This window comes from Miscanthus floridulus, chromosome 7 (assembly GCF_019320115.1).
Source record: "Miscanthus floridulus cultivar M001 chromosome 7, ASM1932011v1, whole genome shotgun sequence".
In the NCBI taxonomy this organism is placed as follows: domain Eukaryota; kingdom Viridiplantae; phylum Streptophyta; class Magnoliopsida; order Poales; family Poaceae; genus Miscanthus; species Miscanthus floridulus.
The window spans coordinates 116033096-116061013 of NC_089586.1; the positions used below are offsets into that span (position 1 = coordinate 116033096).

General features: G+C 45.7%; 3 protein-coding genes across 3 annotated transcripts; 2 read left to right on the top strand and 1 right to left on the bottom strand.

The window, feature by feature from the left end:
• Nucleotides 1–5533: 5533 nt before the first annotated feature.
• LOC136467673 (U-box domain-containing protein 11-like) lies at nucleotides 5534–11159 on the top strand. Its single transcript, XM_066466437.1, has 4 exons — nucleotides 5534–6221; nucleotides 9117–9233; nucleotides 9316–9768; nucleotides 9879–11159. The coding sequence occupies exons 1-4, from the start codon at nucleotides 5931–5933 to the stop codon at nucleotides 10935–10937; spliced, it is 1920 nt and encodes a 639-aa protein (XP_066322534.1). The 5' UTR covers nucleotides 5534–5930; the 3' UTR covers nucleotides 10938–11159.
• A 4834-nt stretch (nucleotides 11160–15993) lies between these two features.
• On the top strand, nucleotides 15994–17909 carry LOC136464382 (uncharacterized protein At1g66480-like). The gene is made up of 2 exons (XM_066463337.1): nucleotides 15994–16862; nucleotides 17675–17909. Exons 1-2 carry the CDS (start codon nucleotides 16170–16172, stop codon nucleotides 17717–17719), a joined length of 738 nt encoding a protein of 245 aa, XP_066319434.1. The 5' UTR covers nucleotides 15994–16169; the 3' UTR covers nucleotides 17720–17909.
• A 3620-nt stretch (nucleotides 17910–21529) lies between these two features.
• Nucleotides 21530–27459, bottom strand: LOC136467679 (uncharacterized). Its single transcript, XM_066466446.1, has 7 exons — nucleotides 27233–27459; nucleotides 23775–23906; nucleotides 23634–23688; nucleotides 23466–23516; nucleotides 22751–22842; nucleotides 22343–22420; nucleotides 21530–21981 (listed from the first exon to the last, which is right to left on the bottom strand). Exons 2-7 carry the CDS (start codon nucleotides 23828–23830, stop codon nucleotides 21828–21830), a joined length of 486 nt encoding a protein of 161 aa, XP_066322543.1. The 5' UTR covers nucleotides 23831–23906; nucleotides 27233–27459; the 3' UTR covers nucleotides 21530–21827.
• Between the last annotated feature and the right edge of the window lie 459 nt (nucleotides 27460–27918).

A 27918-nucleotide genomic window follows, 5' to 3' on the forward strand; every position in this document is an offset into this window, starting at 1 on the left:
TCAGCGTGCGGCAAGCAGCGGAACCTCTTGCGCGTGCCGGCACACGGGAAGCAGCCGGCGAGGAGGTGGCGCGGGGGCAGACGCAGTGGCGCAACGGCGCCGCTCTGCCGCGGCGCGGGGTGGACGCGGCACACATCACTTCGTCTCCTAGCTACGTGCGCATGTGCGCCGTCTCAACATCAGCTGCAGTTGCTGCTTTGCAGCCTTGCCAATACGAGACCTGGTGGCACATGGAGGTAGCCCACCACCACCACCCAGGAGGCCAGGATCCTTGCGCAAACTCCATCCAGTCTCCTGCCTGGCCTAGTGGCATGTTGTTTGGGCGTGTTTGGTTGGAAGCCTAGATAACTTGCCTGGTAAAAAGTACGGCCTCAAAGTTGCCTGAGATTTTAATAAAATCTGCCTCGCCACGCAAGTTGAGAGATAGTCCGTTTGGTTGGAAGCATGTGCCTGAGAAGTTTAATAAAAGGAGAAAATATGTTTTCTTTTGTTTATAACCTTACTTAATATCATTTGAGTAATAGACACAATTAAATAAAGGCAAAAATAAATCATTGCTTTTATAAATAAATAATATAAAAACAAAAAATAAATTTATTATTTTACTTGACAACTATTTACACATATAATTAAGGGACGGATATTATAAGGAAACATGGGAAGGTGTTTCGGTCACACCTTTATATCTTGATGGTGAGACAAAAAAAAAACAAAATTAAATGACTACAGCAAATAAAAAACAAGACAAAAGTGCATTACCGTATTGATTTAGCCCAGGCAGCAGCGTGCTATAGCCAGGCGGTCATTTTCAGTGGCCTGGCAGAGGGTACCGTATTGATTTAACACAAATTTTTATGTTATGAAAATTAGATTCAAAGTGCTCAAAATTATGTTGTTATGCTGCCTGGATAACCTTTGGTTTCTCATAATGTTTCAGGGTCAGTTTGGTCATTTCATGTGCCACTTAATGGTGTTAGAGGCGGGAGATGACGGTAAGGCCAGGTTGAAAAATGAAACTTCGAGTTAGGCCAAATAAGTAAGGAATTTTGTTTCAGAGCGAAGGAACAAAGACAACTTTAAACCAGGGCCAAATAAGAAATTGCCCCTAGATGAAATTAAAAAGAGGTTGGCAGCCAAAGAAGTTGAGGTGCAGGAGGCCAAGAGCACCCCCTACATAAACTAATATATAGACTAATTATTGTTTATGTACTTTATATTTAAGATCCTTCTTAACAGTGTTGTATGGGCTTGTCTATTTTTCAAGTGAGAAATAACTAATCTCTGCAGATAGTGAATTTGTGTTTCTTTCATTATTTGATTTATTTTTTAGTTTTATAATTATTTTAGTTTTATGATTTATTTTTTCTAAAGGCGACCGTAGCGTTAGCACGGGCAATATACTAGTTTTTTTATTAGTATCCGAGCACTCGATATGACACCCAAAACTTTATACCCTGGATTTAAATGAGACCTTAGCAAATTGCCGATGTGAAGAGAGGTACATATGGCTTATGAGCAAATTCGGCTTCCTAGGAAGTAGCCCGGGCAAATTTTATCGAGAACCGAACCAATTTATCGAGAACCGAAATCTTGATTCCCTGTTCGGTTCTCATTTCGTAGGAACCGAACTTTGTTCGGTTAATTCGGTTCCTCCCATCGGTTAACCGGAAAACCCGAGGAACCAAAAAAACCAAGGAACCGGCGCACCCTCCCTCTCCCTGCGTGGCTGCGCGGCTGCCGGCCGTTGCCCCTGCTGCGCTGCGCCTGGCCGCCTGCGGCCTGCAGGAGTCCCTGCGCTGCCCCTGTGCTGCACTGTGCCTTGGTTCGGTTAGTTCGGTCGAAACCGAAACCGAACTGAATTAACCGAAACCGAATTCGGTCGGTACCGATGTACCTGGTAACCGAGGAATCGGTTCGGTTCGGTTCGCCGAATGCCCAGGGCTACCAGGAAGGGTACGTACGTACCGACGCACATGGCCCTCTGTATAGTGCAGATAAGGTCATATGCCTACCGCTATCGCAAGTGCTACCATCACACAGTAGTACGTATATCCGGGCCGGACTCGTATGTTTTTTCTCTTTCCCGCACAAGTGCGCTACAAGCTTGATGAAAGTGCCAACTGCTTCGGAGCCCGGTAGAAGCCCACTTGGTGCCGGATCAGCTTCTGAAGAATCTTGCCATCTTGGGTTATGGTTGTGGCCACTGCACTTCTCTGGTGTCGGGCCTGGACCCTGTGCAAAGGAGCAAACCGGACCGGATGGCGGATGGGGAATATCCGAATATGGGATTACGGCATTCCGCCCCTTTTTTTTTCTTTAGAAAATGGAATATATAGCCTTGTTTTTTTTACGCAATCTCTATTTGGCGACACACTACGTCCTCTGCGCACGACACCCCTCCGTGACGGGCCAATCCAATAGTAGTGGCCTTCACTCCCCCCCCCCCCCCCCCCCCCCCCCCCCCCCCCCCCCGCGAAGTCCCTCACCGAAGCCATCGTGTCGGAAGTAGAGCTTGTGAACGGGGGTGGCAGCAGGTGGCGAATAGGGAGGGGAGAAGTGAACGCGCAGCCAAACCTTAGCCCCCCACGTGCGACCATGGGAAGCTCCACTTCGCCGTGCCGGTCACCGCCCCTGTTAGCGACGCCGCCCCAACTTCACCACATGGTGATCCCCCCTTCCTACTCCTCGCCATCGCTATTCCATTCATGTTTGCGGTTTATTTTTTTTTCTTCTCGTCCTGTGATTCGGTGGACCTCCGCACTGGTGCTTTGCTTTTTTGGCGATGTTCCCTCTATGTCTTCGTAGGTCGATTCCCCTCGCATGAGAAAACTACGCTGGTTTTTCAATGATCAATGATGTTAGTCTATAGTTGTTAATATCACGTGAAGAACTTTAGATATTATAGACCACAGGAAAGACTTGGGGTCTATTTGTTTAGGCTTCCTAAGAGCTTTTGAACTTTTCGAAAGCTAAAACCTCTGAAAGCCAAACAGACAGGCGCTCACTATAGTGAGCTTTCGGGCTTCTGGCGTCTTGGAGCTGTTTGATTTATAAAAGTCTAAAATCTAATAGTCTAAAAGTGAGCAAAAACTTAAATAGACAGGACTAAAAGACAAGTTGCAATCTTTATCTCTAGAGTTAACGGAAGAAAATTAGATGCACACCCCGGGCGCATAGGCCTTTGCGTGCGCGCACACCTTGGATGCACGCCGCGTGGCGCAAAACAAATCATGCGGCCGCCGCGAGTAGCGCCTCCACGATAGCTGGGCTCCGATCTCTTCGGTACGCAAGGCTCGGCCACAACTGGCCACGCGTTACAGAGCCTGCACGTCGCTACGCGTCACGGAGCCTGCACGACGCACGTCGATTTCTTTTCCCTGGCCACGCGTCGACGATCTAGCAAGGGGGCGCATCGGTGATTCCGTGCACCGTCCACCCCAGTTTTTTCCGGAGTTAACAAACGGTAACTTCTATCTAATCGTAGAAATCTCTACTTTAGCCCGAACATGTGAATGAAACACCTTCGAAGGCGAGTAGGGGAGCCGAACACGCGGGCAAGAAACGGATACTGCTCCACGTTGCAGAACGAACGACCGATTGCTCCCCTCCCGTGTTCGGTCTAATCGACCTCGGCCAGCAGGAGATTCGACGAAAACGAGATCACGGGCACGCGCTGGAGCTGGACCCAACCCAAGACCCAACCGCCGGTTTTTCCTTTTGTTCCTTTGCTCCGCGACGGAGCAATGGAGCGCCGGCCGGCCCCCACCTGTCGGGCCCGGACCGAACGACCCATCACCCATGCCGTACTGCCGCTTCGCCGCACCTGACCGTATCGCGCGCGGCCGTTGGGACCGGCCAAAGTTGACGCGCCCCACGACGGCAACGGCAACGGCAACTAACCCGTGCTCGGCGGCCACGGCCAGCCAGCCCAGACCGCTATCCTATTAGCCTGTCACCAACTAAAACCCGTCCGTCCCACCGCGAGCGCGAGAGCTCCCGCGGCGCCGTCTCCAGTGCGCCACGCTGTGCTGTTTAAGGGGCAGGCATGTGGTCGTTTGCGGTTCCTAATATTTCACTTCTAAAAAGTCAAATTATAGTTATATAATTTTTTTTGTGATTCTTTTCTTTTTCGGGCGGAACTCTTCGTGCTCACATACGTACGCCGCCGCCGCCTCCGTTGCTTGGTGTCGCACCCTAGCCCTGCGTGCTGCTCGTCAGGGCCTCCCAGCAGACCGAGGACGCTGTTGCCGACACGCCCAAGGCCGCGGCTGCTGCTCCGAAGACGACGCTGGGGCTCTGGGATGCACTGGCCTTTAGCGGGCCCGCGTCAGAGCGGATCAACGGGCGGCTGGCCATGGTGGGCTTCGTGGTTCGCGTACACCGTCGTCGTCCTGTCCGCCGTGTCGCTGGCGCCGATGCTCCACGGGGAGAGCGTCGAGAGCAGGAGTGGCGGGCTCATGACCGCCGATGCCGAAGATGGAGGAGCGATGGAGGAGAACGTACCTCGCAGCAAGCCCTATGTCTGCGACGGCGTCGATCCTCTTCCTGGACGCCGAATGATGGAGGAGCGGCTTCCTTCGTCTATCTCCACGAGGAATGAAATAGCGATGGATGAGCGTGCGAAGGAGCGATTGGCGGCAAAAGTAGGCGCGCCAAGATGACGCCGCGCTAGAAAGATGGATCCACGCGACTCTGCGTGCGCGTAAAGTTACGCGCAACGGGGTTGAATAGATTAGGAACTGTTGGAGATAGATTTTTTTCTTATTTTTCTAAAAATCAAGGATTAGGAAGGTAAATAGAGAACCTTAGATGCTCTAAAATGATAATGCGTGCGCTACAGGTTTACGAGCAAGACAAGGATTCCCAATACGGCAAGGCTTCACTGCAGGCGGTGGGAGTGGGCAACTGTCAGCCGGTTCGTTTGGCTGTGGTTTGTCGTAAATGATCGTAAATTTTCAGCCGGAACAATATTTTTCTCTCACGCAAACCAGCCAACAGTACTTCTTCACGAACCAGCAACGATACGAACCAGCCAACCGAACATGCTAGTGTTCAGCGTGTTCAGATGGTGCTATGCATAGTAAATTTCGGATGATTCAATAATATTCTGTGAGAGAGAATAAGCTCAAACAAACTTAAACCAGCCAGTAAGTGACCAGCCGAACGCCCATGTGATCCGTGGGTCCTTGTTCATAATGCTTGAGTCTAATCATGTCCTAAATGATAGTACTGTGCTGCTGTTGATGTTATTATAGGAAAAGTATCTTCCCGAGTTCGCTCAATAGAACGTGCAAAACCTACGGATTAGCTTTTCTTTTCATAACTAGCCGGTGACTTGTGTTGCCCCATTTCACGGCGGCACAGCGCCACACCGGATCCGGATCGCCGGTTCACCCTGGCTTGAGATGAAATGAAATCCAAGCGCCTGTCCACCAGTCCAGGCACAGCCAGGTGGACACCAATCTCGCTGCTATTTTTCTAGTCCCCATCACCCCGGTGGCCCGGTCCGCTCCGCTCCGCTGTGTCGCGCCCGGGAATCACTCCGCACGCGAACTGCAGTCGCGGACACCCCACGCCCAGCTCAGCTGGGCACGACCCCCACCACCACCACAACTCCACAGTCCACAGCCTCGCCCTTCCTCCATCCGTTCCATCCCCCAAGCCGCGCCGGAGGCTGGAGAGCTGGAGCCCATCGAGCAGCGGCCGGCACGGCACTTGCCTTTTCTTTAATCCGGGACCCCGCCCTGAGCTCCCCCGCACTACACTGCATCGCGCGACGTTGACATTGTCATTGGGCATGGCCCCTTCCTCCCCACCATCACCACCTCGTCGTTCACTTCCTCCCCTCCCCCTCCACGCGGTGTGGTGAGCTGTCGCCCCTCTGGGAGAGGCGGAGAGCTCAGGCAGCCAAGAGGGGGAGTCTCGTCGCAATGGCGACGGCGGAGGCGGCGGCGGAGATCGTGCGGGAGATCGCGGCAGTGGGCGCCGCCGACCTGGCCGCCGCCGCCGAGCCGATGCGCACGGACTGCCTCCGCCTCGCGCGGAAGGTGTCCCTGCTGTCGCACCTCGTAGCCGAGGTCGCCGACGCCGGGGAGGGCAATGCGGCCGCGTCTGCGGCGTGGGTGCGCGAGCTCGTCAGGGCGCTCGAAGCTGCCAGGAGGTTCGTCGCGCTCGGACGAAGGCCGGCGCCGGCGCCAGCCGCGGCGGGGGCGTCAGATCAGGTGAGGAGATGCTGGGATGGACTCGTATGGTTACATGGAGCCTTCCGTTCAAGCTGCATTGTTCACTCGTTGGTGCGTTCCCCTTCGCGGGATTTTGTCGAACACCTCGCGCGCGTCTTCGAAATAGTTCTGTTCGTCTGCTTGCTACTCTCTTCTCCCGTTTGGTTTCTGCTATGGATTACCAGCAACTAGTCTACCTGACCGTTGTTCTGTACCTGCTGCGCTAATGTTTGTGGGATTCCGTCAAACTCGTGGTGTTCGCGTCTAATTTGACTGTTGCCCCTTCAATAGAATCCCACTTTAAGCTGACTAATCGCTACAAAGGCCCCATTAACTTGTATCTAAGAATTGCGAATAATATAAATCGGTGTCAGTGGGCGATATCTAGCATTTTCAAGGGGCAAAAATTGGAACTCAACTTGTTTCATCTTACCTGGTCTGCTTGTTACAGCGCTCATCTAAAAAGGCTAATTGTCGTGTTTTTGTTTCTCTGATTATTGAAGTTATGCTCCTTTCAGAAACTCTGATTATTGAAGTTATGCTCCTTTCAGAAAAGAAGCACATCGTAGACTTCCTATTTTATTTCAGTATAACAATCATGCATCCTTCCCAAGGTTGTTGAAATCATGATCCTAAATCGGCTCGGAAGTCGGAACTCCAATGTTAGCACAAATCGTAGGTTCTATGTCAACTACTTGTGTTAACTCCAATGTTAACTACTAAAATCGTAAAACCATAGATTCTATTTAATAGAACCATAGAATCAACCTAATAAACTAAGATTGTAAAATCGCACCATAGAATCGCTATTTTAACAACTATGATCCCTCCTAGGTATTCATTGTCTTAGCAATGATGTTGTTTTCATCCATCATATATAACTTACTCAAATGTATTAATGGTTAGCTTCAAAGGACATGTTAATGGTTCTTATAGATGCTGGACAGTGGACAGATTGGCAAAGAGGGGGCTCCCTCATCCAGATCAGTGCCTTCTGTGTGATCAAGAGGAGGAGGACATTCAACATCTTCTTGTGGGCTGTGTATTTTCAAGAGACTTTTGGTTCTCCCTCCTGTCGCGCTTTGGTTTTGCAACACTTGCTCCTCAACCTACTGACCAGTCCTTTGATGATTGGTGGAGAAAAGTCGACAGTGCTGCTAGTGGAGATTATAGGTTGGGTCTGAATTCTCTAGTCATTTTGGGAGCCTGGAGCATCTGGCGGCATAGAAATGATTGTGTTTTTAATGGTGCAACCCCAAATGTTAACATGGCTCTGGCTCTGGCTAGGGAAGAGGCTCATTGGTGGAGCCTGGCAGGAGCCAAGGGAATTTCTCTGCTCTCTGCTGGAGGAACAGTCTAATGGACTGCTGTAGGGTCGTCTTTTTGTCTTTCTTAACCGGTGATCCAGTGTCCATCAAGTGGTGTGTGTGTTGGGGGGGGGGGGGGGGTTCGGGTCTATGTATGACTCTCTTTTCTTCTATTAATACAATGATACACAGCTCTCCTGCGTGTTCGAGAAAAAAAAAAGGTTCTTATGCAGCATAACTAAATGATATTGCAATTTGTTACTTGTCAAGTTGCCTGCTTTTGCTCGTTCAAGATAAAGTTTTTGCTTCTTGAACTTACATCGAGGTAGTTGTATGGCTGCTTGTGCTGTGGAGTAGATGAAGTCATAGGTTCTGTATAGCACATCACTGAGTCTAAATTTGCCCAGATATAACTAAACTGCTTTCTAAACTTACTACAATTTGGATTAGATTTGTTGTGATTGCAAGTTGTTTTTTGGTTTTAAAGTTTCTAGAAGGAACATTTTCAGGCTCAACCATCTTGCTTCTCACTTGTGGAATTTCAAATAAGCTCCTCTAGCATATTTTTCATCAGTCTGCTACTTAATCTGGGTTTGTAAACAGTCCTACTGAGTTCAATCCTAAAAGATTTAGAGCTGGCAAATGCTCGGCATCTTTTTGTGTGTGTCGCCTCTAGAATTGTCCACTTCACTTTAGTAACACAATTTCATTTGTCATATGGGGCATGTGGATCTAATCAACATGTTATATAAAAGTGACCTGAGGTCCTTTCTGCCTTATTTCCTAAAAATGGAAGTGGAGCATGATAATGTAAAACATGATATATGTAGAAGCTGCAGACTTGAAAGGGAATCTGAAACATTTTAATGCCCAATATATAGGAGTTAGCATTTGGAAATCTGTTCTGGTTCGTATTGCTTCCTCATCTTTCATGGAGTAGGAAGAAATGAGAAACATAGAGCTCAGAAGAGAAAACACCAAGGTTGCCAATACCATGAAGTCTTAACCAACATACCTTCTGGGTTGATTTCTAGAGTTTATATTGCATGTACAACAGCGCAGCATGTAGCTAACAGACTACTAGTCAACCAGATCTATGTTAGAGAATAGGTCCTAGTCTAACAGAAGAACATGTACGCTATTTGAGCTGGATGTTTGTTAAGACTTCATGGTATTGGCAACCTTGGTGTCACTAATACTTGCCTTTTTTTCTCATAACTGTATGTCACTTCATAAATTTGTGTTTTGCCTAAGCATTTATGATTGTGTTCCACAGTAATTGCAGCCCTCAAATTTGGTTGCATTAATGTTTTGGCATTAAGAAGGGCGGGCCTGGTGCAAGCGGTAGTCTTACTGCCTGTGACCGGAAGGTCCCGGGTTCGAGTCGCGGTCTCCTCGCATTGCACAGGCGAGGGTAAGGCTTGCCACTGACACCCTTCCCCAGACCCCGCACAGAGCGGGAGCTCTCTGCACTGGGTATGCCCTTTAATGTTTTGGCATTAAGCATGCCCCATGTTCTGACTTTTGCATCTCTTAGTAATGTTAGTACCATTAGTTCTGATCTCCCTTTTTCTCTCCCTTTGTTAAGGATGCCATCTGCAAGAATACTGCTCTCCAGTTCAAGTATGTGACCTGGCAGTTGCATGCTGCTCTAGCAAACCTGCCACATAGCTGTTTTCAGATATCAGATGAAGTTCAAGAAGAGGTATAGTTAAGTTGGTTCATTGTGGAGATAAATCCTTATTTTTCAATTATACCTTTTTGAACTTTTTTAAATTTGTTTGTAGGTTGACTTAGTGCGAGCTCAGCTTAGAAGAGAAATGGAAAAGAAGGGAGGCTTTGATGTAACCGTATTTATAAAAGTTTATGATATCTTAGCTCAAATTGACAACGCTGCACCACAATCTCAACAACCCCAGCAACAACCAGAGCAGTCACAGATGGAGAAATTCAGTAATGATCACCTGGAGTTCCAAAATGTCGTTTCGCTAGTTTCTGAAATAAGCGGGTTATCCAAATCTGACATGACGAAGATAACATCAGAGCTAATTGAAGGACTTCAAAATGTTGAAACTCCTGAATCTCCAAAACCAGACAATGTTGATAGCCAATCAAGTGATGAAACAAAAAGCTCATCCGGGGAAGTTAAGAAGCCTGAGTCTGTAGCTATTCCTGAAGATTTCCGTTGCCCAATATCTCTCGAGCTGATGAGAGATCCAGTAATTGTTTCAACAGGACAGGTGAGCCTTCACATTATCACCCTTTTATTGGTCCTTCACTACAAAATCTCTCTTTTAAACTGTCATGTATAATTTGCCAGCTGCTGACAAGCTGCTCACAAATTCTGTAGACCTATGAGCGTGCTTTCATTCAAAGGTGGATTGACTGTGGAAACCGGACCTGCCCAAAAACTCAGCAGAAGCTCCAGAATCTTGCATTGACCCCAAACTATGTGCTTAGAAGTTTAATATTGCAGTGGTGTGAGGAAAAGGGGATCGAACCACCTAGCAGATCTAAAAGTGATGGTTCTCCCCTTGAGGTTGGTGGCAACAGATTAGCAATTGAAGCATTAGTTCGCAACCTCTCTAGCAGTTCATTAGATGAACGGAAATCTGCTGCAGCTGAAATAAGATCTTTGGCCAAGAAAAGTACAGATAACCGTATACTTCTAGCAGAATCTAGTGCTATACCGGCTTTAGTGAAACTTCTGTCATCGAAGGACCTGAAAACCCAAGAACATGCAGTTACAGCTCTTCTGAACCTCTCCATATATGATCAGAACAAGGAACTGATAGTGGTTGCTGGTGCCATTGTCCCAATCATACAAGTGCTCAGGATGGGTAGCATGGAAGCAAGAGAAAATGCAGCTGCTGCTATTTTCAGTTTGTCACTAATCGACGATAACAAGATAATGATAGGAAGCACCCCTGGGGTTATTGAAGCATTGGTTGAGTTGTTGCAGAGTGGTAGCTCAAGGGGTAAAAAGGATGCAGCAACAGCACTGTTCAATCTTTGCATATACCAAGTTAACAAGGTCAGGGCTGTTCGAGCAGGGATTCTGGTGCCACTTATTCGGATGCTGCAGGATTCATCCAGAAATGGAGCTATCGACGAAGCACTGACAATCTTGTCAGTTCTTGTGAGCCATCATGAGTGTAAAACTGCTATATCCAAGGCTCACGCTATACCCTTCTTGATAGATTTGCTTCGGTCAGGCCAGGCCCGTAACAAGGAGAATGCTGCTGCTATTTTACTTGCACTTTGCAAGAAAGACGCTGAGAACCTCGCCTGTATAGGGAGGCTGGGTGCTCAGATACCACTAACTGAGCTGGCGAAGACCGGCACAGACCGAGCTAAGCGCAAGGCAACTTCACTCCTGGAGCATCTCAGTAAGCTGCAGGTGCTCTAATCCCAATGTCCACTGCACACCATTTTGTGCGTGCGCGTGTGTTTTCAACTTTTTCACGTGTATGTATACATACGGGAGAATTGTAACATCATCTGTCATTGAGTGTGAATTTAGTGGGTTGGTGATTAGTTTGTTTCAGTCAGGACCAAACGCCTTGCTCATCGAATCACGCCATAAATTGGTTGGTGCCCCTGAATCTGAGATGTTCTGTTGATCATGTCTTCATGTGGTTTGATTTGAGCTTTTAAGCTCAATAGCTCATAGTGCGAAATTACCTCGGTCGCCGTCCAAATATCTACTTATGACTTCTTTGTCTTCAGGATATCAACCTGACATAAACCTGATACCTTCAGCACTTCATTCCCGGGGCTCCCTTTTGAAGTTTTGGAGAGCTTGAGTGCAGTCACCATCTTTACCTTCAGCATTAGTTTGTTGGGGCCAAAATGCTCTCCCATGGACATGATTAGCAAGGCGACCTGATGAGAAAGCAACACGGTAATGATGGTTCTATGTTTTATTACTCCTATACCTGCGTCTTGTTACTTCGATTCCAGGGTATCCTATATCTTGGCAACAGCAGAAAAGCTTAGACTGTGTTTCAAAAAATGATACCGATGAATTGGATCCATGGCAACTCAGTTTTCAAAAAGAGCTAAATGCACCGTAGGTCTGAGTGTGCCAAATAGGTCCATGGACTCTCAAATTGCATTTATGGGTCCTTAAACTTGATTATGCGTTTATTGCAGGCCCAATCTGCCTCGTAAGCGAATTTTTGCAGACGTGGCTTGGTGCCTGTTTAGTTCCCAAAATTTTACAACATTTTTCAAGATTCCTCGTCACATCAAATCTTTGATGCATGCATGAAGCATTAAATATAAATAAAAAAATAAAACTAATTACACAGTTTAGACGAAATTCACGAGACGAATCTTTTAAGCCTAATTAGACTATGATTGGACGCTAATTGTCAAATAACAACGAAAGTGCTACGGTACCATTTCCCAAAAAATTTCGCCAACTAAACAAGGCCTTGGCCAGCGTGGACCAAGCCGTTGGCCAAGCGCATGAGGAAGGTTGGCCCCTGGATTTATGCACCTTGCCCCTCCTGGTTTCTCCCTCTTACAGTCTGGGGTGGGGTTTTCTTCCTCCGTCGTTTCGTCTCGCGCGGGAGGGAAAGGGGTGGCGACGGAGTGAGCGGGAGTGGTGAAGCAAGACGTGAACAGTAATTTCGTGAGGGACAGAGTCAGCTAGCCAGCCAGCAATCAGCCAGCCGAACAGCCCCAGGGACGCGATCGACGGGCGAATCGGGCAGTGAAGTAGGATCCACCTTCCGGATTGGAGGCTAGGGTGCCTCGGCGTCCGTGAGGAAGCAGCCCGATGGTGCTCAAACCGCGGCGGAAAGGGCAGCCGCCCCCAGATCTAATCCTAGGTGTATTTACGTTGGTTGTAGTGTAGTTCGTGTCTTGGGATTGTTGATTGGGCCATTTTTTTGCAGTTTACAAAAACAAATGAATTAAAATCGATGCCATGGTACCTGTTCTCGGTTTTAAACATTGAACTGCTATCAGACGTGGACCATATACCATGAGAGGATTGAGGAGTCAAATGGATACAGCACTCTGATGTAAGGAGATAAGTACGTTCTGTACTGCTGGTGAGTTAGCGATTCGCTTTCATGCGACGGTGTCTTCAGACTTGAGAAGAGACCAAAAACACGTGTACACACCACTTGTACCAAACAATGGGCCGGGGAGGAGAAAAAGACGATCACGCCTGATTATCTGAACATTATCAATGTAATCCTCACAATAATTTAGAGTCACAAAAACAAAATAAAAGGCACTTTCGCATGCCATCATCATATGTCTTGTTCGTTTGGCTGATAAGTCATGACTAAAAGTACTATTAGTTGATTTGTTGTGAGAAAAAAATATTATTCGTTAGCTGAAAAAGTACGGTTTATAAGCCCAGCGAACATAACCATAGTGTACCGAGCAAATTGGATAGGCACACGAATGAGCAAACTGACAAAAAAGCGAATCATTTGATACCCGGAGTTGTCAAGATCGTGCGCTAGCTTTAGGCCACGCTACCGACACGAGAGCCCTTTCGTGAGCAGGGCAGCACAGGAGAGGAGGAGATGGATGCAGTCTCCAATGCAAAGCAAAGCTCCACCGTCCGTTTACCTACCAGGATCCATTGACCTGAGGCACGTCTTGTCACGCGTGGCGAGAGCAGATCTATGGAATTTGACCGTGTTTACGCCACACCCGTTCCGAGGGACACAAAAGACAAAACGGCGTGTGCAAACGCCAGCGACCTGAAGCAGCCAATGGAGGGATAACTGAATGTTCACACCAACGCACGTCTTGTCCAGTAGTAGTCCCTGTTTAATGCTCTTTCGCTGAAATTTAATTTATATTGATGCTTCTACTGATTCGTTATAAGAAGAAAAAATTATTTATTGTGAGAGGAAATCAAGATTGCGTGGCTCTTCCGTGGATCAAATGATAAGTCTCTATATTAATGGTTATGGCAGGCTGCGGTTGTTTGAACTTTAGAACGGAATCCTCTTCTGTCGGACAATTTATTTAGGCTCGAAATTAAAAAAAAAAGTAGATGATTTGATTCCACTCCAAATAAAAGACTGAATGAAAGAAAATGCATGTGAAATGAAAAGATAGTTAGATTTTAGTCTTTCCTTAACGCACCTGTTGTCGCCTCTATACCGGAGAGGTGAGAGTGACTGCCGTCATAATTGATAAAACTAGCGACTATTGAGCTAGCTTTAGAAAAAAAAAACTGAAAATATGAGAAAATGAGCTAGATACGTCCCCAACATGTTTACTCATCATTGTGCCAACATATAAGGGCGTCCCCAAAGTTATTTACGTCGCAGTTGATTCAGGTTTTAGAATGACGTGGAGGTGAGAGAAGGTGGGGAAAAAAAAACCTTGCTAGCGCTGAGTCTGTCGATTGTTTCGCCCGGAAAATGAGGTGAGAAATCGTTGGGAGATAATCGGTGGTGGTGGTGATGCGTATGTAGAAGAGATTGTTGGGAAGAAAATAAGGGTGAGAAAGTTATTTAAAAATTACTTCCATGTGAACCCCGTATAATGAGCTGGCATTAAATAGCTAGCGGTTGGTTATTTTTGTTTGGGAAGTCTTGAGTGAGAGAAAGAGGCTACATAAGCTGAAATCTTCATGCTGCCAAGCAGTTATCAGCTTTGGACTCTTAATTATTCAGAGCCTGATTGGTTGGCTTTCAAAATTTGTCAAACCAAAAATTTGGTAAGCCATGATTTTGGCTTCCTCCAAGCGAACGGGGCAATTGTGAGAGAAAAACAATGTTCCGAATAAAAAAAGAAGCGGATCAAGCCGGGTTTAAGGGCATGGTTGGCTATCAAAACTTATCAATCTCTCACATTTGGCTTGTCAAATCCATAGCAACTTTTTTATCTAACTTTGGCTTGCTAAATCTTTGACATGACAAATTTTGATCGCAAACTAACCAGGCCTTCATAAACCAGCTAGGACGTGGGTATACAATCTCTTCTCCCCCCCCCCCCCCCCCCCCCAAAAAAAAAAAAAAAAAAACTCTAGCCGAAACATGCATGACCCACCAACGGAGTGTTGAATTCTTGTGTGAATGGAAAAGTGACGCTAGGCTTGCTCTGAATTCTTGTGGTTAAGTCGAGTGGAGAGGAGATTACTCAAACCCTTGCAATGTTTGAAAATACTTGCAAGCTTCTAATCGGTAACCAACTAACCATAAGTCCACGGTATGAATAGCCACACTAATCGGACTTGTTGCTAGTGGTACTAAACTAGTGATCCGTTCACCCTCCCATTTTCACATGCATACATTCCATTAGAAATGGAGGAAGATACATGTGCAGTCCATATATTCCAAAAAAAAAAGGATTAACATTAGCTAAAATTCTCTGTTTCATTGTTGTAAAAATCTTCTAAATTAAATGTTCAGATAAAAAATTACAGAATCATAAAATCAATCTGATCAATTTGGATCTTAAAGCCGTAAGATCGTACTAGGAATCTAGGATCATTGAGATCGTGACCAACTTTGCCTGCGCCATCCGTCGGTGTTAGAAGACAAAGAAAGCAAGCCCCAGAGGTTTGTCACTGGTCCGTGGGCGCGGCAGCTCCTGCTAATCGGCGACACTCAGATCTCAGCTCATCACTGATATGGGAGTTTTTTTTTTTGAAATCAGATATGGGAGCTTTTAGTGCTTTACCACCCACCCCAAATCACGCACCGTTCCACGGTTCCACCCCTACAACAACCTCTGCGTCTTGACCAACAAAAAAAACAGAATTGCTAACTCTCAAGTGAGTGATTTTGGTCCATCCCTCAACCGAATTCTAAGCTGTTGGATCTTACATGTGTCGGCACTCCTTCGCCGCTCCTCTGCTCGGGTAGGCGCGCGGTCCTTTGTCGCTCCTTTGCCGCCGCTCCAGGCTGCCGTCGTCGCCCCGACGCGGACGTCCCCGGTGGGTAGACCGCCGCCACTGCCCCGGTGCGGACGCGGGTGGAGCGTCCCCGGTAGGCGTCCCCAGCGCGGGTGTCCCCGGTGCGGGCACCGCCGTCCTCTGCTTTCTGTCCCTTTTCTGCTGCTGAAAGACGAGATGTGCTCTCGGGTGTCTGTTCTTCTTTGCTCTCTCTCCGTTCTTCTATTTGTAAACTTGTATATTTGTGAACAATTTGACGATATTTATGAATAATTTGACATATATTTCTCTGGTATCCAGAATCCGTAGAAAAAATTTGTAATTTTTTTTTTTGAAAATTTGGCTTATATTTGTCTGAGATCTTATGTTATCCTCAAATTACATCACTCTGTCCTATATATTACACTGAAGAAATTAGTGTAAATATAGTAATAGAAGAGTGTAAATATAGCTAGATGATAGTGTAAGTGCATGGAAAAATTCAGTTAACAGGGAGAGCCAAATCAGACAGATAAAAAAAAAGTTGAAAAAACACACCCATAGGAAAGAGAAACACCCACTGCCTCGGGAGGGCATCTCCTCCGGCTCCCTCCTCGAGCCTCCCTCTCCTCCTCTGACTCCCCCTTTTAAAATTCCCTCGCCGCCGCGGCCCGCACTCCCGCAGGCCCGCACCGCGCACACAAGCACGGACACCCTCTCGCCTCGCAAGTCGCAGCAGGGCAGCGGCGCCACCACACCCCGTCCACGACGCCGCGAACCGCAATGGGGAACAGCATCGGGGGCAAGCGCAAGAGCGCCAAGGTGATGCAGCTGGACGGCACCTCCTTCCGCGTCAAGCCCCCCGCGGCCGCGTCCGACGTGCTGCGGGACCACCCGGGCTTCCAGCTGCTCGAGTCCGAGGAGGTCAAGCTCCTGGGCGCCCGCGCGCGCCCGCTCGCCCCCGACGCGCCGCTCCGCCGCGGCCGGCTCTACTTCCTCGTCGCGCTCCCGCGCCGCGCGCCCGCGGGGCCCATGCGCCGCGCCTGGTCGGGCAACCTCAACGTCGGGGCCCGCGAGCGGCTCGAGTCGCTCAAGCTCGCGCGCCGCTCCACCTCCGACCTCTCCTCGCTCCCTGCCCACGCCTCCGCGTCGGCCCCCACCTCTCCGCTCCCCGGCGGCGCCGCCTCCCCGCTCCCCTCCGGCGGCGCCACGCCCGTGCGCCTCAAGATGCGACTCCCCAGGGCGCAGGTGGAGAAGCTCATGGGGGAGAGCAAGGACCCCGCCGAGGCCGCCGCCAAGATCATGGAGCTCTGCGGCGCGCACGCCAGCGCCCGGGTCACCCCGGAGCGCCCGCCCGGGATACTGCGGAGCCCAAGGTTCGCCAAGACGCCGGAGTGGGGAGCAGGGTTCATGCTGCCGCCGCCGGCGCCGGCCAAGACGCCGCAGCGGTGGCCCACGCTGCCACGCACCAACGAGGTAATTCGTCTGTATCTAGATTTAGCCCCATCTCGCCACGTGCATTGCATTATTGTTTGTTCCCATGAGACGTGAACACAGTAAGATTTGCACGCTGCGACAGAGAAACGTGATTTAGGATCCGTTCGATCTCTTGTGATTAGTTCGTATATTAAAATTACGATTGAAATTGTAGAATGCCCATTTGTTTTAAGATCGCCTTGCTCATTGATTACTCGTTTCTTTAGAACGATCGCACTGGTTCTTCTAATCTAGTGTGAACGCTCGAGCTAGCACGAACGAGGTTTAAATGGCATCTTTGCATTTTAGATGCAGTTTCCTTGTCGTTGCAGAGAACATGTAGCCTGTCTCAGTGGGGCACTAAACTATTTTTTGTAGCAAAGTGGACGCGAAACTGCTCTTCTCCGCTCATTGCGGGGAACAACGAACACACAAGTGCGCTAGATGCAGGAACATGATAGACTTCTAGAGTGGGTTTTGACAAAAGTAGGATACAATCAGTGTTATTCTAAACAGCCACTTAAAAAGGCAAAACGACTGTTTAAACAGGCTAAACTGCCGTTGTAACGGAAACGGCGTACTAGTGTAGCGTTTAAACGGTCTGTAAAACCACCGTTTAGATGAACAGTGATTGCACAATTGTACAAAGAATACGAAGTTGCTTTGTCATGTTTTTGCTACAATAGCTGAATATCTTGAGCTTGGTGTAATCTAAATGAAGTTGATGGTTGTTACGCCTGCCTGCAAATGACACTGCCTTGTAGTATATTTTTCCGCTCATTGCTAATTCAGGTTCCATTTTGATGTTTCAGAAAAAGGCACGGTTCGTGGAGTTGCCGGACGAGCTAATAGCATGACTCTGTACTTCCCTGAAGCGAGTTAACACTTCTTTTTTATTTACTGTCGCAAAGCATGTTTGGTGATCGTCAGATCAGGAGATAAGGAATTGTAAACTTATCTTCAGGCGGCGCTGTACTTCTTCCGCTGCTCATTTGAGCGAAACAAGTATGGTTTGAGGATGAGAAGCTGCCGATGGCTTCCGATTCACCTTGGTCCAGTGTGTCATTCTGACACCGTGTTAGACTGTCAGTATGTTTCCTTCCGCCTTCTCGAATCTCTGTGTGTTGCTGTTGGTTTAATGGCCCTGTTCGCTTGAGCTTATCAGCCAGAATCAACCCTACTTTTCAGCCATGAGAACCGTGTTTTTTTCTCACAACAAATCAGTCCTACAAATTAGCCGCAGCAACAATAAGTCCTACCGAACAGCGCCATTGGGTAGCTTCGTCTTAGGAAGAGGCGCATGTGCATCTCCATCTATACATACACCTCTCTGCAAGTATCAGGGATGCCAATCTGGTTCTCTGCATTATGTCATCCGTTCCTGCATGATTTTGGAATGAATGAAAACTTAAAAAGAGTATAATGCACATATAACAGTTGCTCTACGCTGAATGGATCCCTGAGTTGAACTGGTCGATCGTCTGTTGAAGAATTATTGGGAGGCGTTGTTGCTCAACTGAATTCCTCAGCACATGCAAGAGCATCATTTGCAAAAGTCGTGCATTGCTGCACCCTAAGCATTTCTTATCGCCACCGATCACGCGGATTTGGATAAAGATATTGCCGCCAATCACCAGTAAACCCGCACATGCGGTAAGATCTGACCTAGACCTACCATTCGTATATACAATGCGCCGAAGTCAGAATAACATGCGTGTCGTGCTTCTTGAACGAACAAGGCGATCTCAAACTTCTTCTGGACTCGCTCCGGTCCTCAGGCTCAGGGATGTTCTCTGAACCTCACTTGCCGCCCTCATAATGCATAGTTTGTTGCACCGCCCAGAAGGCCAGAGCTTCTAGTCCAGCACGGCTATTCATGAATCATGATTTGCATTTGTTGACCTTAAGGAACAGTTTCGTTTGCCACTACCGGTGTTTGCCGTTACATTATGGAAAATAAATTCTTTCCACACATTGCAGCTGTTCAGATTTGAAGAAACAAAAACCAAATTAGTGCCCATGCTTCATATTCACCTGAATCTGATCCTGTGCAATTCTCATAAACCGGTGTACCTATGAACGAATTAGCATCCTATAGCAAGCGTATCTAACTACTACTATCTACTACCTAGTATGAATTTACTAGCTGATTACTTTAGAAACGGGATACGAAGTGAAGAACTGAAACATCATGTGCCAACTTCTTGGTGGCCCTTTATTTATTGAATTGGTCGACGATTTACAACAATTTCTTGTGCCTCTTTTCCTTATGCTTGACTATTGATGAGCGTTAGCTACTGGCAGGGTTCTACGATTCAAATGAGAAAAAAAAAATCGGATCTCACTGAAATGGGTGATCTTGGAAATTTCGATAATTTTGGATCGAGATTCTTGTTTTGACCGATCTAAATGTTCAGGTTTAGCTAATATTTGGCTGAGTTTTGGCCAAAATTTGGTCAAGAGAAATTATAGCTTGGTAATTTCACCTTCTATATTGAAGGAAGAACTTGTAGGTTTGTTGTTTGAGCTCTATACTTGACTAAAGATTTGAATTTCACTGAAATATTTTACCAGTATGATGTTGTTTCAGGCATCACCGAAAATGGGTGGATTTTACCAAAATTTGGACATTTAGGACCGAATCCTAGAAGTGGACTGATTCATCTCCTTAAATGTGGATGAAGCCGGAACTGTTTTCATTATCTCAGAAAATTTCTTGGACGGTGCTGTAGCATGTGTAGCCATGGAGCCATGCTGATTGGGCAATGCGCAAGCTGGCAAATTATCCAGTATCCACTGCGCTAACGATAAAAGGTATAGTAATTTGTTTAAAAAAAAGGTATAGTAATGATTTTCAAACAGTAGGCAAGGTGGACTACTCGTTTCATCAAAAAAAAAAATTGAACATGGAAGATATCTCCATTACTCGTAAACCAATGCCAAATCTTCGGCTACAAACGACCAAATACAAAACGGAATACTATCCAACACTGGATCAGTACCCTGACTCAAACTCACCCCAAGGGCAGCTAAACTGTGGGCAGTACGAGGATCATGGACTACATCAAAAGCAACGAAGTTACTGGCCAATGGATTCTTTAGTTCCCAAATCGCCGAAGACCGATCAAAATCTAGAGAAATGACGGCTTGCACCGATCAAATGTTACTGTCCCAGTTTTCAACACATGTATATTTTGGAAACAGTGAAGAAGAGTTTCATCCCATAAAAGTTTCTCTACTCCAATGAAATTTTTATCATCTCTCTTCATCAATACGGTGCCACGTCAACATGTTTAATGTCCATAAAACTATGATGAAATACCCACTGGCCTTACATGGAGGGGATTGGTATTTTCTGTCACCGTGCTTTTTGTGTCCAATGTACAATGTAGTACTCGCCTCCCGATTCCTCTCCCTGCGGGTCCAATCCGATCGATCTGGGCCTTCCCGTGGACCCCGGCCAGCCTCACAATAACAATCCAAAGCCCGCGCAGGTCAGAGAGATCGCACTCCCCGAAGTGGGAGGACGATGTTCACTCGCGTGTGCTGGGAGTTTTTGGGCCTCTGCTTCTGAACGTTCCAAAAACTGAAGACCTCCGGAAGCCACACTCGTTGCAGGCTGTAATGCCCTAAAACGCGGATCTTATCTATTGGACACATCTACACAATTTAGGTAGTAGGTCGCCTAGCTAGATAAAATCTCACTTGGACCACTTGCAAGTTAGTTTCTCTGTAATTCACTAAAACTTAGGGGCATGTGACTCGACATCATGTCCACAAACGAAAGAGTATGCAGTATGCTATTGCTATGTAGCATGGATTGATAGACTTGGCAGGGCAAAACAGTTTGTAGAGATTGAAAGACATCAAGTTCAGGTCCATAATTCATATATAAAAGGTAGCAACATACGGGCATAGAGTGCCGCAGTTGGCAAGATGGGAAAATTAGGAGCACCTACTACCCCATCAACCTGATATGTGATGTCAGTTCTCTGAACTGATCCAGGGGAACATTGATGCAGAACTCAAATTTCCTTCCATTATTTTATTCTATATAAACTTGTGATCCAAATACCTGTCTGTATGAATACGCTGACACATCGTCGTCGATGAGTGTATCCTCCAGAAGTCCAGAACACCTACCATGCATGATGCATCTCATCTGTTGCTGGACCAAAGAACACTTGTTCAACGATTTGACTGGAGGTTCATCTCCAGCCCACGGTTTTCTAGGATCAACAATGATAGCGGGCATACCTACATGCCATATTGAATCAGGTAGGAGACATGTCAGCTCTCCTATATTGTTGCAGAACCAATGGAAGAATTGTTGACATAATTTTTATATTCTTTTAAACGACCAATAAGGAGGCAATGCTGAAATTCACAATGGCACTCTAATAATCAGTTAAAGGAATTTTTATGTTGCTATTTCAGTTTTAGTTGTACATGCATGTATGGAACAGTAACATGTTAAGGAACTGACATACATATATGTAACTAAGAACAATTACAGGTTAGGTAACACCAGGTCACAGTATTTCTCATGTTTTAGAACTGTTGTAATTAAGTATTAGTAATGTTGTATCAATGTAGGCTTCGTGAAACATTTAATAAGATAAGAATCTGGCATGCAGGTAAATCACATTGTTGGGAATACAAGGAAATAATATGAAAGGAGGAAGCTGGAATAGCAAATCTTTGATCCAGTACACTTATACTGAACCATCTAAATCCATGGTCTTGAATCCATCTGTTACAACTGCAATAAACAAAACAGAGATACAGCTCTCTCGTTCCAAACTTTCTGTGTGGAGCCTTGCAATCTTCAATTGGCGAATTAGAAGCATACAATATGATAATAAAGTTTAAATTATTCTATCGGTAGTTATCTCCAGTGAAAAAAAAGCTCCTGCTACTTAAGAAAAATAACTGAAACTTTTTATGGAACATAGATACACTAGTTCATAAGCCGTCTGATTCCGAGGTCTTGGTGATTTTAGGTCCTGCCCACTGTTGGCTAGCACGTGACTTGGTCCATGGATCAAGAGGGGCTCGTTGAGGCGGCGGCGGTGTTGCAGGTTTGGCCTCTCGAAGCTCATTCTCCCTGTCCACGAACCTGCATACGACAACGGATAAATACATGTCTACAGGGAATCTGCTATATGTCATTTGACGGGTTACTGCAGTCTGATTCATATTGAACTATTTGGACGTAACAATGTCAAGCAAAGCCAATTACTCCCTCCATTTTTTAAATATATGACGTTTAGGACATGCTAAAAAAACTAATTAGCTTGTCCTAAACATCATATATTTAAAAACAGAGGGTGTACTTGGCTAGAAATGTATAGTCAGCTCCTTTCACTAAAGGAAGTACCAAGGAACAATGAACTTGCAATGTGCACCAAACTATAACACCCTGTGAGAAGCTGTATGGGTAAAATTGGTCTCGAAGAAATATAGATAAAGTATGTTACTCGATGTATGCCATTGGTGCAGCATCGCCAACACGTATCCTGGTTCTTAACATCCTTGTGTATCCACCAGCTCGATCTCTGGAATATAAGAATATACAATTAGTTCCAATCCACTTTGCTTCTAAATACATGGCATTCTATTCTGCTTTCCACATTTGTGTTATCATACAGATCATTATACAACTTTTAGATGAACAGTAAAAGCTTTTGCTGCCAAATTCTTCATATTAATGCTAGAACTAAGGTTCTGGAATATAAATATTGTACTATAGTTGTTCTCCTTATGCCTTATTGCCTATTTCAGATGTCAAAATGACAACATCGCACCAATTCTGAATTAGGGCTAGTAACAAATCGAATGCAGATACAGTAAACTGAGTGAATCCATGCGTAGGTAAAACAGATTACCTGTAGCGGTAGGCCAGCTCAGTGAATAGCTTATGAACGACATCATCACCCCGAACAAAGGCAGCAGCACGTCTTGCTGCATGCTCAGTACCCTACATATCGTGCCAATATATGATATATAAGTTTCTGCATTGTTTGCTTCGAGACGTCAAGTCACCAAAAATCAAAACAAGACCCAGGCCAGATAAAAATAAGAGTTGCAAATAAGCTAAGGAAGGGCATAGGGCTCTAAACGCCTATTGCATACACCTCTGGGACAAAAAAAATTTCTGGTTCTGACAAAAGAATAGCATATCTAGGACTACTGGGTGTCCACAAAAAAAAAGTTTAATCCATGACTAAGGGCTCCTTTGACACATATTCTTGCCGCTGATTCCCTTGAGAAACCAGCAGATCCCCATCAAATGTCTTTTCTTCCGTCGGCTCCATGTGGGAATCACAGTGAATTGATTCGCCATTTTGCACACGTGAGGCAAGTCAGTCAAAACCTCATTTCACGCGCGACTAACCCACCTGTTTCACCGACCGGCGCGACCGCATATAGGAACACTAACTTCTTTCTTACAAATACTTCTAACCTATGAGCATACTTGGCAAAAATTGTTCGCTAGGTTGTTTACCGCCACTGCCCTGCATAGATTCATGGATACCACGAAGTGCCCCGATATTTCACGTTGGAATTTAATTAGCATCAGGGGACTTGTGTTCCAATTACCTCCTTCCCTAGCTGCACCATCTGATCCGCCTTCCGCCGGACCTCCTTCGCCTGAAACGAACCACGGCAAAGGAAACGCATTCAACGATCACCCCTCCTGGAAAACAAATCCCACCCGTCCACCACACGCCCCTACTCAAAGAAACGCCGGTACGTGAAAGAAAGTACCTTGGCAACGGTGGTTTCGATGCGCTCGTGCTTCACCAGCTGCGACACCATCGTCCTACCGAGGAGACAAATCCAGAGGTCAGCGGCAAAGGTGGCATAGAGCCATAGGATAGGGGCGTTGAGGTGGGAGAAAAGCAAGACCTGAGCATGGAGAGACGGTGGGAGTAACCGCGGCCGAGCTTGCGGAATTTACCCATGGCGACGGCAGGGTGGAGCAGCCGGCAGCAGCGAGGGTTGTGAGGGATTGCCGATAGAGTTAGTTGCCGATGTTGCCTAAAAGTCAGGGATGTTAGAGTGGCACAAATAATATAAACTCATATGTATAATAATATATATTGCAGGTAGGGCCTATTCGATTGCTCAATAAATTTTTCACACTCAGCATCACATCTAAACTTTTACCTTAAATCGTATCAGGGACAAACAATGTAAAGCAGAGTGACAAGAGGCAATCAAACTATTTAAATCAATACTCCTTAAGCTGCATGATAGTAGGACCACTGCTTAAGTTGAATTTAGCTATCAAATAATAGAAGCGAGGTGCAAAGTCACAATGTGAGCAGAATTTTTAAGGAGTCCCCATGGTAAAATTCTAACACTTATAGGCAGACTTAAACGAAGCACCAAAACGGTAGTAATTGTGAAAAGATAGCTGGACGACAAAAGGAAGCCTACGAAAATGGTACCTCAGAGTGAATTGCCTTTTTAGTTTCTGTAATTAACTGGGATATGTTTACATGGAAAAGAAGATGTACTGAACAACTATAAGCATGCCAGTGCCAAGTCTAAATGACCAACTATAAGCTGAAACAAGTAGTGCCAAGTGAATATAATCACAGTTTACCAACTCAGTCAATCAAGTGGCGCAAAGGCGTTGTTTCTGCACAAGTCTAAAAGACAGCAGTTTTAAGGATGACTTTTATCTCATCTTACTTTTACAGTTTTACTTGAACATGGCAGGGAGGTGATATTTCTGCACAAGTCTAAAAATGCAGTAGCAATATTTAACAGCAGTGACATGTAAGTTAACACCTAAAAAGTTTTACTGCCTTATCCGTAAATTTGCCAAAAAGTAAGTCCACTCATATTATTAACTTAAATATCTTTCTACCATGCTGAGAAATCTGGAAAACATTAAGATCCTCTGGTGAACAATAAAAGTAGTAAGGAAATGAAGTAAATTTACAGGTACATAGAGAGAGATAAATATATGATTAGCTTACAACTATAGCATAGGCTGGATTGAAAACATTAGTCATTTGTACCTGCAACTGTAGCTGGTTGAGCTTTCTTAAGTTGTAGTGTGGCATAGTTCAATGGAGTGTGGCATAATTCAATGGAGGTGTACTGGAAGGTTGAGCTTTCTTAAGTTGTAGTGTGGCATAATTCAATGAAGGTGTACTGGAAAATAGGTTGCTGATGTGTGCTTGACTGCTTTCTGCTGCTAGAGGACTGAAATGTCCTAGAGGCTTAAAACTCCATTTTTGGTAGACCTAGAAATGTATGTTCCATTGATGTGTCTTTGATTCACTACTGTACTCTAATGATCTATTATTTTCCAGAAATAATGTATTCTCACAGGGTGTTATAGTCTGGTGCATATTTCAAGTTCATTCTTCCTTGGTACTTCCTTTAGTGAAAAGAGCTGACTATATATTTCTAGGCAAGTACACCCTCTGTTTGATTATGTGACATTTAGGACAAGCTAACATATGTCACTTCTCTATTCTCGCAGCCCTGTTCGCAAGCATGTAGATAAAAAACATTCACAAGCATGCTTCTTTGGATAGTCTGCTCCCTCTGCATTTATTTCTTTGTGTATGAACCGTCGTCATGAAGATTAGAAGTTAGAACTGAGTATGTTTATTTCTTTAATGAGCCTCACAAGATAAGAATACAGATATTGGAAAAACAGCAATAGTTGGTCGTTTTTCTCTCCAAGGATCAATTTTTGCCCCCAAATAATACAGTATCCCATCAATCTAATTAATGGGATGGTTTTTAGCAGACTAACTTCTCTAAACTTCTGATAATTTCTGTGTTTTGAAGACCTCTGGTAATTTGCATGTTTGCCTTAGCGGAGCATCTTTTGAAAACTGTAATTGATGGCAAAAATACTGTTCTAATCCTGATATCTGAACTTATGAAGATACATCTGTCTAGGATAACATATATATTCCTAAAATTCACTGCTCTAATTGTTTGCATTGCAGGCCAGATTCCTTCAAATAGCGAGTGTATGCTGATCAGTGTCCTCCGACGCGACTAACAGAGTTTGAGGTTTTGATCAGCAACAAAAAAAAGGTCTGGTTAGCATATTGTGATCAATGCTTGATGCCAAATACATGTGCAAAGCTTGGAACATTTTTTGGTTGACAGTGATTTGTACTTTTGAATGCAAGAGTTCTAGAAATCATGTAATTTGCAGCCCAGTCAACTGTGCGTTGCTACTGTAGTAAACTGCAGCTGACAGAGCTTCGAATGATCCTTGAGTTTCATCTAGGGCCTGTTTGCTTCTTAGCTGCTGCTTGCCGCATCATAAGTCTGGCTGCGCCGCATGTATGGCGAGGAAAAAGCACGCCCAACTTTTGGCGAGATGAGGCACGGAAATGAACTAGCAGTCCTTAGGCAAAGTTTGGCGCGCCGTAACTCGGGTAACGAAGCAAACACTAGCTCTGAAGCTAGGCGCATTGGGCTGTGGCGAGGTGTGGCAAGCTGAGGTAATGAACCAAACAGGCCCCTAATGTCGTTTTTAATGGAATGGTTCTATACATATGATGAATACCCATGATCCCTTCTACAGATATACCGGCTTGAGTTACAGTGTGATGTTTTTTTTTTGAAAAGTTTAGTTGACATCTGTGATGGTTCATTCAATCATTCATGCTTATACATTCTTGAAACATTGGCCACTTCCCATCAGTTTGTATGATTTTGTCCATCTATTAGCTACAGCAAAGATATCTTACTTAGTGTTGGCCTTGCGTGTACTTTTCTTTGATGAATGGAATGCTAATGTGCTGCCCTTCTTAGAAATATCCTGTAACAATGACATCAAAAGTGCACTTCTGATTGTGCTAGACCTAGATGTACGCACATGCATTTAGTATTTTCCTGGGTGTATTTTGTTTATTAATGTAGTCAACTGATGGAATCTCATGTTAGAATTGCTTGGATTATTCCTGAGTTCAGTTTGGTTTAGTCATGTGCAAGGGTGCGAATTGGATTATCCGAAGTCATGTTTATATCACACGTGCCCACGTCTCCTAAAAATGCAGGTGCCTACCTGTGAGGCACCAGAATGAGCTCTTGCTTCCTGCCCTACCAGCCATCCCTTTACTACCATCAAGTATTAGTTTGCATATGAAAGAACCCAACCCCTCACTCACTCACTCATGTTGATATTGCATTAGTACTATAAAAAAGTAAAAATGCTTTGATCATTGATTTAATCGTGGCTACAACTGATATAGGAGATGTCTTCATCCAATTACACTCTCCCTCCCTCCCTCCCTCCCTCCCTCCCTCTTAGGCCACCAACACGAATTCTTGTGCCACTGTAAAGCAAGGACTCGGCAACCACAAACATGAGTGCTAACCTGAACTCGACGGTGGAGCAAGGCTGCAGCCTGCAGCTGTAGCCTGTAGGGGGCTGGGATCTCGGAGAGGGCGTCTCCGGCTCGCCGCCGGCTGCTTGCTGCCCCGCCGCCGGTCGCCGACGACACTCGCCGTCGCCGCCAAGTCGCCAGTCGAAGTGGAAGTGCGGGAGTCGGGATGCGGCGCCGTTCTACTGCGAACGTGTGGCGTGCGGGGGAAGGGGAGTAGGTCACGGGTCACTCGTGGGAGAGTGGGAGGCAGGTTGGGCCATTTTCATTTCATGGGCCGTATGCAAATCGGTCCATACGTATTTGATATTCGTATCCAGGCCAGTACGTATCCAGACTTCGAAGTAAGGCCTGGATACGTATCAGGGCCGTATCCGTATCCAAAACGGGTCGGATATGCGATACGGATCCTCCTGGAGTATTTGCGCATCATAGCTGCTTGGTAGACTCAGGTACCGTCTAGTTCCTTTCCATTTTGCAAAATTTTTCAAGATTCCTCATCACATCGAATTTTTGACGCATGCATGAAGCATTAAATATAAATAAAAAAATAAAACTAATTACACAGTTTAGACGAAATTCACGAGATGAATCTTTTAAGCCTAATTAGACTATGATTGGACACTAATTGCCAAATAACAACAAAAGTGCTACAGTACCATTTCGTCAAAAAATTCGCC

What these genes read in the sequence shown, in the direction of transcription:
- LOC136467673 (XM_066466437.1), top strand. Translation starts at nt 5,931, where the DNA reads ATGGCGACGGCGGAGGCGGCGGCGGAGATCGTGCGGGAGATCGCGGCA. An exon ending in CGGCGGGGGCGTCAGATCAG is followed by an intron (nt 6,222 to 9,116) that starts GTGAGGAGATGC and finishes CCCTTTGTTAAG; the next exon opens with GATGCCATCTGCAAGAATAC. An exon ending in CAGATGAAGTTCAAGAAGAG is followed by an intron (nt 9,234 to 9,315) that starts GTATAGTTAAGT and finishes ATTTGTTTGTAG; the next exon opens with GTTGACTTAGTGCGAGCTCA.
- LOC136464382 (XM_066463337.1), top strand. Translation starts at nt 16,170, where the DNA reads ATGGGGAACAGCATCGGGGGCAAGCGCAAGAGCGCCAAGGTGATGCAG. An exon ending in CGCTGCCACGCACCAACGAG is followed by an intron (nt 16,863 to 17,674) that starts GTAATTCGTCTG and finishes TTGATGTTTCAG; the next exon opens with AAAAAGGCACGGTTCGTGGA.
- LOC136467679 (XM_066466446.1), bottom strand. Translation starts at nt 23,830, where the DNA reads ATGGGTAAATTCCGCAAGCTCGGCCGCGGTTACTCCCACCGTCTCTCC. An exon ending in TCGAAACCACCGTTGCCAAG is followed by an intron (nt 23,517 to 23,633) that starts GTACTTTCTTTC and finishes GGTTCGTTTCAG; the next exon opens with GCGAAGGAGGTCCGGCGGAA. An exon ending in GCACCAATGGCATACATCGA is followed by an intron (nt 21,982 to 22,342) that starts GTAACATACTTT and finishes TGTCGTATGCAG; the next exon opens with GTTCGTGGACAGGGAGAATG.